This window comes from Salvelinus sp. IW2-2015, linkage group LG4q.1:29, assembly GCF_002910315.2.
Source record: "Salvelinus sp. IW2-2015 linkage group LG4q.1:29, ASM291031v2, whole genome shotgun sequence".
NCBI classification, from domain to species: domain Eukaryota; kingdom Metazoa; phylum Chordata; class Actinopteri; order Salmoniformes; family Salmonidae; genus Salvelinus; species Salvelinus sp. IW2-2015.
The window spans coordinates 86291925-86303380 of NC_036842.1; the positions used below are offsets into that span (position 1 = coordinate 86291925).

The 11456-nt window shown below is 42.3% G+C and overlaps 1 protein-coding gene across 1 annotated transcript in view; it reads right to left on the reverse strand.

Moving 5' to 3' along the window:
• Positions 1–73: 73 nt before the first annotated feature.
• LOC111962718 (cystic fibrosis transmembrane conductance regulator-like) overlaps positions 74–11456 on the reverse strand; it is a 90840-nt gene continuing 79457 nt past the window's right edge. The window contains 3 exon segments of the mRNA XM_070439875.1: positions 74–1282; positions 4727–4832; positions 6346–6518. Coding sequence (XP_070295976.1) covers positions 1067–1282; positions 4727–4832; positions 6346–6518 — 495 coding nt within the window. The 3' untranslated portion in view covers positions 74–1066.

The window sequence follows — 11456 nt, forward strand, 5'->3', positions numbered from 1 at the left end:
AACCAGGTATAAAATGGGCTAGAGGGTATCCAAGACCAGAGGAAAAACACTGTCTTACCAATGACCACTCACAAACTTTTTTAAAAATCGTTTTACTGGAAATATAATCAATTGAAAACAAAATATTCTTGATTCTGGAAAAACAAAACACGTCGTTTATACATTTTTGGACATGTGTGTCCCTTTCCTATGAATAAGAAATAGCTTTGTTTTTTCATTTACACTGTAAAAAAATCTGCCATTGTCACAATTAGAATTCAGTCTGACCAGTAACCACAGTAACAAAGAGSGAGCTTGACAAATCACATTTCAAAAAGCGGGTTTCTTTTTTCTTTCTTTTTTTGCATTTGATCATTTATTTTCCTTGCTATTAACCCGCCAGGCCACCATGAAAAAATTAAAGAGTACCTCAGGTTTCTTTAAAGTGCATACAAATGGAACAAATAAGGCTACTTCAGGTTAATCACTTGTCCATAGCATCACCCATCATTCTCATTCCTGTTTTGTGTATTTACAGCTTTGAATATAAGTTGCCCTGAGGCACTAACCTTAAGCATTGAGAGGGAAACAAAACTCAGATCAGTGTCTGTGGGCAACTTCATCCTACTCTGTATTTACAGGCAGCTTTCCATTGGGGTTAGGGACCCTATACTTTTTACAATCTTGGCCAAAAAGTATGGTTTATATTCAAACAAAACTGGCATCCCAATGTTATTAAAGTTCAACAAAACCTCCCTCTGGAAACACCTGGATGGTGTTTTTGATTGAACAGAGCCATACCTGTACCAATAAGGACCACATCTCACATTCACACTGTTATCATCTACACTAAAGGGAACTTAGCTCTTTCTCAGGATGCAAGGAGTTGTGAAAAGACAAACTATCTCCTTACCTCCGTCTCAACCATATTGGAGGAGAAGGTCCAAGGTCCCTCCTCCCAGGCCTACTTCTCCAATGTGTTTTGAAAAGGAGTCGAGGAGAGAGGATGCAAGGAAACGAGGAAAGTTCAATTGAGAAATAGCATTTCAGAAGACAAAATGTCATCCAGTTAATCAGGTGCTCCRCCTTACAGACGTGTGTCCTGGACCTCGTCCTCAGCCTCCTCTTGCAGGGCGGTGATCTTAGACTGCTGGGATTGAGGGGGTCGCTTGCTGGAGTTGAGGCGGTGCAGGGGGAAGAGTTTGAGGCGCTCAGCAGCACTTATGGCCTGCTTCAGGTGGCTGGTCTCGTTCAAAAGCTTCTGAATGGAGTCATACCGCTTCATAGAACTGCCCTCGATCATCTGGAGGGGAGGGAAGGGGAGGGGGGAGAGGCGAGAGGGAGGGGAGGGATGAGTTGGTAGGTTCCAATGGCTACATGCGTTAGACCAGGGGTGAAAGTAGATTTCATTTTTTACAGGTACAGGAAACCCAAGTTCTTGCATGCATTTTTTAATACTACAAAAATAACAGGGTAGTCTACGCTGCTGACACTGACAAACAGATCAATAAAAAATATGTTGTCTGATCCATATAATTGCCTTACGAAAAGGGAAGATACAAATACAATATGACGTCCATCTAACCTGGAGGAGGAAATGATTGTCCAAAAACAAACAAAAGTGGCACTGACCCAAGACAGTGAATATGCACACTCACCGGGGWTATTTATTATTTATTTATTTTTAAATTCTTATTTACAATGACGGCCTACCGGATATGGACGATGCTCTCCGCTGGTGCCAATAAACATTTAAAAAGTGGTGAACAAACAGCTATATTGACTACGTCCGTCCTAGCTCGCTCATTAACGTCTTAATCGAAATTACYGAATGCCTCTTATCCACTCGTTGTCCCCTTATGCCATTGTTTGTACAATTKAATTGTCACTAGAAACCACATTTGTTTAAGCATGTCAGCCATATCGGCTATGTTCTTTTTAAAGGCAGTAAATGAGGCTGAATGAACTGTTTCGCTGCCAGACAAGGCTCCGCTGAAAGCCAGGTGTAGAAGTGGTAAGGTTTTGGGACTCTGCTGTTGGAGCAGCTTTATATAGGCCCTAACAGTTTGTGGGCACCGTTTGTCACCGTTATAGTCCAATTAATGTATTGTTTAGTGTTGTGTTGTATAGGGGCTTGTCTGGCATTCATCAAAAGAAAATGGGGGGAGTTTGCCCCACCAAAATGTACATGCTAAAATGGTCATTAGGTTTACACTTGAATTGATGCATCCAGTGTGTCCACAGGCGACTCAGTCTCGGCCTTGACAAAATGTAAGCGTTCTCCTCAAACCACAACGCAATTTGGAACGTATTCCAGTCAATTCACAAATTTTTCATGCAGCTGACATGCAGTAATGTTCAGTAATGGTGTAATAGCCTCTCGTTTTTGGGCATGTTGTATTAATTGTGATAGGCTCACCTTTTACAGGTACAGCGTACCCCCACTATTTATTTTTCTGGGACATGGTACCGGGCCATACCGTAGACTTTCACCCCTAGGTTAGACTGAGCATACAAACCACAGTAAAACTGCTGCCAATGTGGTACAGTAAAGCGCTAAAATGACCACACTAGGTTGTGTAATGCAGGGAGAATGAATAATGCTGGTTGTGTAATGCAGGGAGAATGAATAATGCTGGTTGTGTAATGCAGGGAGAATGTAAAAATGTTCCAGTGTAGAGCACCCAGCATCATGTCATACAGTGCATTCAGAAAGTATTCAGACCTCTTCACTTTTTACACATGTTGTTACGTTACAGCCTTATTCTAAAATGGATTAAATAGTTCCCCCCCCCCATCATCATTATACACACAATACCCCATAATGACAAAGCAAAAATCTGTTTTTTGACATTTTAGCAAATGTATACAAAAACAACAATTGAAATATTACATTTACATTAGTATTCATACCCTTTACTCAGTAGTACTCTGTTGAAGCACCTTTGGTAGTGATTACAGCCTCAAGTCTTCTTGGGTATGACTCTACAAGCTTGGCACACCTGTATTTGGGGAGTTTCTCCCATTCTTCTCTGCAGATCCTCTGAATCTCTGTCAGGTTGGATGGGGAGCGTCACTGCACAGCTATTTTCAGGTCTCTCCAGAGATGTTCAATCGGGTTCAAGTCCGGGTACTGGCTGGGCCACTCAAGGACATTCAGAGACTCGTCCCGAAGCCACTCCTGCGTTGTCTTGGCTGTGTGCTTAGGGTCGTTGTCCTGTTGGAAGGTGAACCTTCACCCCAGTCTGAGGTCCTGAGCGCTCTGGAGCAGGTTTTCATCAAGGATCTCTCTGTACTTTGTTCCGTTCATCTTTCTCTCGATCCTGACAAGTCTCCCAGTCCCTGCCGGCTTCCGTCTGGCCACTCTACCATAAAGGCCTGATTGGTGGAGTGCTACAGAGATGGTTGTCCTTCTGGAAGGTTCTCCCATCCCCACAGAGGAACTCTGGAGCTCTGTCAGAGTGACCATCGGGTTCTTGGTCACCTCCCTGACCAAGGCCCTTCACCCCCGATTGCTCAGTTTGGCAGGGGGCGGCCAGCTATAGGAAGAGTCTTGGTGGTTCCAAACTTCTTCCATTTAAGAATGATGGAGTTCACTGTGTTCTTGGGCCTTCAATGCTGCAGACACTTTTTGGTACCCTTCGCCAGATCTGTGCCTTGACACAATCCTGTCTCGCTGCTCTACGGACAATTCCTTCGACCTCATGGCTTGGTTTTTGCTCTGACATGCACTGCCAACTGTGGGACCTTATAAGACAGATGTGTGCCTTTCCAAATCATGTCCAATCATTTAATTTACCACAGGTGGACTCCAATCAAGTTGTAGAAACATCTCAAGGATGATCAATGGAAACAGGATATGCCTGAGCTCAATTTCGAGTCTCATAGCAAAGGGTCTGATTACTTACGTAAATAAGGATTTTTTTTATATATACATTTGCAAACATTTTTTWAAAATCGCTTTGTCATTATGGGGTATTGTGTGTAGATTGATGAGGAAAATGTTTTATTTAAGCAATTTTAGAATAAGGCTGTAAAGTAAACCAAATGTGGAAAAAGTGAAGAGGTCTGAATACTTTCCGAATGCATTGTATGTCACTGTGCCTGCCTTGTCATGCTCTCTGCTTCTGTGAACACAAACACAGGTCACTTATATTTCCCAAACAGACAAACATACACACACACATGCATGRGGCCCACACCATGCCCTAAGTCCCTCAAACTCAACTCCGGACCTCGAAGCCAGTTCCATTGCTTTTTTTTCATTGTTTCCCTTTAAGCAGGAACTGATTTAGACCTGGCACACCAGATGTATGTAATTAATGATGAGGAAAAGCAGCAGGCTCCAGACCTCATAGGGTCAGAGTTGAATACCCCTGCCCTATGTCATGGTACACTGTTAATCAAATAAGTGATTTACTCTGAGGCTAACAAATGGCGATGCCCTGATAGAAGAATTTAATTACACTAAAATGGAGGATAAATTATTTAGCTGGTGATTGGTGCTCTATTCTCAGCTCCAACAGGGAAATACTAAAGCACTTTAATGGAAGCGATGGGGAGGGTAACGAAGGGGAAAACCTCATGCTTAAAGGGGGATAGATTGTGTGTGTGTGTGTGTGTGTGTGTGTGTGTGTGTGTGTGTGTGTGTGATTGTGTGTGTGTGTGTGTGTGTGTGTGTGTGTGTGTGTGTGTGTGTGTGTGTGTGTGTGTGTGTGTGTGTGTGTGTGTGTGTGTTGTCACTAACCAGGAAGGACTGGCACTCCAGCAGTGGTTCCACTCTGTGTTCTGACAGTATGACTGTACAGTTGGAGAAAGACTGTTTCAGCGTCTTCCTCAGGACCTGCAACGTTCTGTCAACCAGAAAAACATTTTTACACAACCATTAGACAACGTTCTTCTGTCAATCATACACAACCAGAGAGTAGACAAAAAAGAACCACAGAGTTTACACGATAGGCCTACATCACGCAGGCAGGCAGGCAGGCAGGCAGGCAGGCAGGCAGGCAGGCAGGCAGGCAGGCAGGCAGGCAGGCAGGCAGGCAGGCAGGCAGACAGGCAGACAGACAGACAGACAGACAGACAGACAGACAGACAGACAGACAGACAGACAGACAGACAGACTACCATTCAAAAGTTTGGGGTAACTTAGAAATGTCATTGCTTTTGAAAGAAAATCAATTTTTTGTCCATTAAAATAACATCAAATTGATCAGAAATACAGTGTAGACATTGTAATGTTGTAAATGACTATTGTAGCTGGAAACGGCAGATTTTTTATGGAATATCTACATAGGCGTACAGAGGCCCATTATCAGCAACCATCACTCCTGTGTTCCAATAGCGCGTTGTGTTAGCTAATCCAAGTTGATCATTTTTAAAGGCTAATTGATCATTAGAAAAACCTTTTGCAATTATGTTAGCACAGCTGAAAACTGTTCTGATTAAAGAAGCAATAAAACTGGCCTTCTTTAGACTAGTTGAGTATCTGCAGCATCAGCATTTGTGGGTTCGATTACAGGCTCAAAATGCCAGAAACAAAGATTTTCTTCTGAATCCATCAGTCTATTCTTGTTCTGAGAAATGAAGGCTATTCAATGCGAGAAATTGCCAAAAAACTGAGATCTTGTACAACGCTGTGTACTACTCCCTTCACAGAAAAAAATTAATAAATCTTCAGTTTCCAGCTACAATAGTCATTAACAATGTTTACACTGTATTTCTGATCAATTATATGTTATTTTAAATGGAAAATATTTTTTGCTTTACTTTCAAAACAAGGACATGTTCTAAGTGACTCCAAACTTTTGAAGGGTAGTGTATATAAACGGGGCGGCAGGTAGCCTAGTGGTTAGAGCGTTGGGCCAGTAACCGAAAGGTTGTTAGATCGAATCCCCGAATTGACAAGGTAAAAATCTGTCATTCTGCCCCTGAACAAGGCAGTTAACCCACTGTTCCTAGGCTGTCATTGTAAATAAGAATTTGTTCTTTGCTGACTTGCCTAGTTAAATAAAAAAAATAAAAAACACACGTTCTCTCTCTTTCTCCCTTTACATACACATTCCTACAAACTCCTCCCTTCAGCCCACTAATGTGCACTTCCTGCTGAGGTTAAGATGAAAGCAGCAGGTTTGAAGTTGACCAGCGTCATCAACAACCACTAATTCACTCATTACAGGCCCCATTTAGCGTAAAGACCTGTGTCGGTACGTGTGGTTACATATTGTACGTACCCACACAGCCAATGAGTGTTACGGTAAGTCCTGGAATTGTCACCACATGCAGTGAGACACTCAAACACACACACATCTCAACACCACCCACGTCTCTCTCTCTCCTCCTCATCCTCCCTCCCTCTTCTCTTACATGGGGTCGAGGTAGGCGCTGGGTTCGTCCAGCAGCAGTATGCGGGCCTTGCTGAGGATGGAGCGGGCCAAACACATGAGCTGCTTGTGTCCGTTACTCAGGACATAACCCCCGTCCTCCAGCTGGAAGTCCAGCTTGTCTGGGAACTGCTCTATCACTGACTTCAGACCCACCTGGACGACATATAGGAGAAAAATCAGTCAGTCAATCAATCAATCAATCAYTCAAACAAACAATGAAATGTACCGACTCATTGATTCATATGTGGTATATGTGTATCCCCTGTTGAAAAAAAAAAACCTACAAGGGACATACGCAGGGCAGAACAGATCAGGTGACATGGAGGGTGGAGTCATTTACATCTGATGTGGAGTTCAGGTTAATACTATGTGTTTGGAAAGGTCCACCACCTTCATTTTAAAGGAGTTGAAACAAATACGGTATGTGCATTGGGCGATCTATGATGTCATGTTGCTCTCCTATACATGACATCATAGATTGTCAAACCTTCAAAAAATGAAGGTGGTGGACCTTTCAAAACACATAGTACTAACCTGAACTCCACATCAGACATGACATCAGCTATGGTCAGAGTCAAGAGAAGGAGTCTCGTGTGAGTCTCCTGGCTGTGCTTGCTATACAACCACCACTCTGGTGTGTTTATGGTGGCTCTGTCAGTGCCCCGCTCCACACACATGTACACAGCAACACCTTAATATCAGCATAGCATGTTGGAATGAGGTTACTACTGTATGGTAGGAAAGGGATCAGTGTCACTCTCTGCAGTGTACAGACAGACACACAGACAAACAGAGTGAGTGAGGAGAAAGGTGAAGAGAGAAGGAGGACAGTGATAGAGTTGATAGACAAAGAGATAGGGAGGGCAGTTAGAGTTAGGGTTGAACCGGGATGTGGACGTGAAGCTAGGTTTAGGATTGAACCGGGATGTGGACGTGAAACTAGGGTTAGGGTTGAGGGTTAGGGTTGAACCGGGATGTGGACGTGAAGCTAGGGTTAGGGTTGTGGTTAAGGGTTAGGGTTAAACTGGGATGTGAACATGAAGCTAGGGTTAGGGTTAAACCGGGATGTGGACATGAAGCTAGGGTTAGGGTTGAACTGGGATGTGAACATGAAGCTAGGGTTAGCGTTAAACTGGGATGTGGACATGAAGCTAGGGTTAGGGTTGAACTGGGATGTGAACATGAAGCTAGGGTTAGGGTTGAACTGGGATGTGAACATGAAGCTAGGGTTAGGGTTAGGGTCTAGTGTACAAGGTGGATACTGAGATATCTGTACGCCTCAAGGGGAAAGCAAGAGGTGTCGATATCTAGCGTCAGATAGGGAATCTTCTAGCTATGATATAGTATATGTCGTGATACAAATACGCGCCACATAGCTAAAATAATTGATACTTCCTTTATGATAACAATGGTCTGTTCAAGAGTCTCTGTTTGTCGGTGGGTGTCATCATCAGTAACACGCATACGAATCCAAGAGATCTCCTGCGCTCAGATATATTTTCAGAGAACTTGGTGCAGGTGACTCGTGTACGCTGGTTTTCAATACATAGGTAGTACGCCACTAAACAGCTATACTTAAGAGCATCGGTTATCTTGCCTTCTTACGATATGGTTAGGACCCATACTCGCCATGGAAGTACGCTCTCAGAAATATACTGTTTACACACCCTCGTTTCTAGGACATCCTGTGTAATATATTTATATAGCCGATATAAATTTCCTTTTTGTGTTGGTGATTAGACGTTGCAGAGGACCACCACATGAAACTTCTCCTATAACCATCAATTTGATATCAATGATGAGATTATTATCTAGATCTCTCACTTACACTTATATACTATGTTATACACATCATAATAACGCTAATATGTAGTTTAATATACAATTCTATCTTTATCTTATTATTTAGTGTATCATTATAATCATTTTGTCATAACATATATGATTCAAAAACATCAAAGTCTGGCTCTTGGATAAGTCGCGTAACAGTTATAAAGGGTAGTAAAATAGCTCTTTAATTCTAAACTAGATTCCTCAACTCTATATCAAAAGGAAAAATAAATTGGATGTAGCGAGCGATCCTTCAGATGTGACTCTAAATGTGGGTCGTGACACATTAAGGCACAGATAGAGGATGCGCGCTAGAAACAATCGCGCAAGGCTCGGTAAGCACTCTCCACTGGGTTTGCTGATGAAGGCCAATAGCAGTTATAGGTTAGTGCGAGTGAGTGGTGATTTCAAGACGAAACAATGCATGACATTAAAGCTATGGTTTAGTGGAGGTGAAAAATAAGACCAAAGACAATCCAGTGTGACGTAACTATATTAAACTGTGGTCTTATGCGAGGCCACTCCTCGATGCGAGGAGTCACCGCCACTCAGATATCCGTCGTACGACTTTGAGCGAGTGACGTGTCTCGACACATCCTTCATGTTCATACGTAATAGTGGCTAAAGTCCCAGTCAGGCAAATTCGCGATTTTCTGTCAAAGAGAGATGAAAAAAACTAGTAGATTGGGCTGTTGTGTATGATATGTTTCTAGACTATTTACTAGGTGCAGCTAGTGTACGATCCAACGTCTGGTTCGTGTCAATAATAGGTGTGTCAAGTGCAAACACTGTTTTTGAATGACTACCTTCATCTCGTAGTACCGTCTGTGTAGACCAAAGCAGTAGTCGAAGTTCCAATCAGAGCTAACATATATGAATACTACTCTCCTTGATTATTGCGTGCTGTACACGTTTGTTCTCGAAGTTATCTGAGTAGAGTCAGGAAAGAGTCAACTCGGCTTGTCCAGCTAGTTACAAGTGATCGGTGACGTCATATTCTAAGACAAGCGCGCAGCCAGTGGTTAGGGACGTGATATAATTAGCAACACAGTGAGATATAATACTCCATGCCAGGCTTTTAATTGTCTGACTTGGTTGGGCAAAATGAGGACATTTACTTACTGAATCTCTACGTTATCTTTCCCTGTAGTATCAAATAAGGTGGTGCGATGTCTTCACCTACCTTTATGGTCACCTTCGCCACTTGGTGTGCTTCACATTTCTCGGGTATTTGTATATCTTATGGTTTTTTTCCATATTCACTAGTATCAATTTGACCTATATGCAATTTGTTTCCATGTGGTAAACTATGTTTATTGATAAGTGTCGGAAATGCTCATTTGCTTTATCGTATGGCATACGGCCAATATGTAAATGTGCATACGTGGTTTCTGCTCTGAATTTGCGCATAACCATGGTGCCTTCATAATAAATTGTGTTTAAATATAATAAAAGAATAAATAAAGAACCTCTACTGAACTCAACCCCAATTTCAGCTTCTCTAAAAAAATAGCTACTAAATGTGATTTGATTTGCCAACTAAAAAAAAGAAAAGAAGAGATTCTACTTTGACAATTATGACAGATATCGACACCAGTGCGGTACTCAGAGTAGAAGTCATCAGTATAGAGAGAAATCAATTTGGTATACGTTACCGCTAGGTATAGACTAGAGCGCCTATCTGAATTAAGTGCTCAGTAATATCGTCGACCTTAGCTACATGTTCAGTCAAGCGGTGAGGATAAGTTGTTACGTTTCTATTACTCGATATATGTCACCTCGTGGTACGTTCTTTCTTCATTATCTGAGACAGTCTCATACAAGAGGGAACGTCTCCAATGAGAGGACCAGAATTATCTTCTAGCTGGGCATATAAATTGCATGTGATACTCGGTTACTCCACATATCGGACTGCACATAACAAAGTGTGTGAGTGAGAGTGAGTACTCATGCTTACTTAAACTACGCAAGACCTTCATGGGAGATAAGATCTGTCTCAACTGCCGAGTGGCGTTCCAACTATATCTTCCTCTGCATCACGATCATACTGGCTCTCTTTCAATTTGACATACAGTGGGCATATATACGTCAATATACCGTACTCCAAACACTGTGATCAACAATCTGCTATCTAATTTATCTCTTCGCCTATGGTGACACCAAATGCACATATACTCTATACTTTATGTAGATTTGCCTCTCACCTCTCACATTGATGATGTATATTCTTGATACTCTGTCCTCATATGACCATTCTATCTGCATCATCCTGTTTGCCAAATAGTTTCTCTATAACGCAATGTATTTATCCTCGCGCGTATATCTCTTATAAAGAGGTCCATGGTGGACTCTCAATATCTACTCCTATTTAACTGCTTCCACAACACTTTTATCAATACTAACATAGCCTGATGATCATGTTCCTCTCGAGCGCTCCAAACTCACACACAGGGCTTATTTATCTCACCCACCCTCAGTAAAGGGACTGATTCTAGCCTATGCCTTAAAACCAGCTCTCATGAATTGATGTCTCAAGCCCTGAGGCTTCACATGCATGTGTCTCGTACTACACTACGATCTTATGCAGGCAGGCTTCTGGACTGTATATACATATCTCGTGCGTCTGTGCTCTGCAACTACGAGCGGCCGAAGAAGTGTGTATATACTTAAGGATAACACCCACCCGGACCAGGTATTTGCACGACAATAACAACGCAACAGCTACATAATTTACGTACTACTGCATCTGGGTAACATTACACAAACATATTTATGTCTCGAGCCTGTACAGGTGCAAAAAAAAGCAAAATGTGTATTAAGCTCTACCTGCTAATCAGAACACTCTCTCTCTGTGTTATTACAAGTCACTGATACGCGTGTAGACCTGGATATGTTAGACATGATCTTGAGACTTTTATGCCTAAGCCTCTTATTGCAGAAATACTATTGAGCAGCACTACCACTCAATATGCCACACCGTTGTCAGTAGATAATACATTTACGCCTGGAAACAAGCTCATTATAGAAGGAGGTTGCCACATTAGCAAGTTTGGTTGGGAGCCTAACGCTCTACTAACTGCAGAATGTAACTCTTGAAGTGTACCTAGACGATGATGTCTATGACAGCGGTTATACCCTATCCGCTCTATCACCCTGTGACCCTATAAGTGTTGTGACGAAATGCTCGAAATCTCTCTGTGAATACGTACATGAGACATCAGTGCTTCTGCCTCATTGGCCGGTAGAGATTTGCGTGCTGTT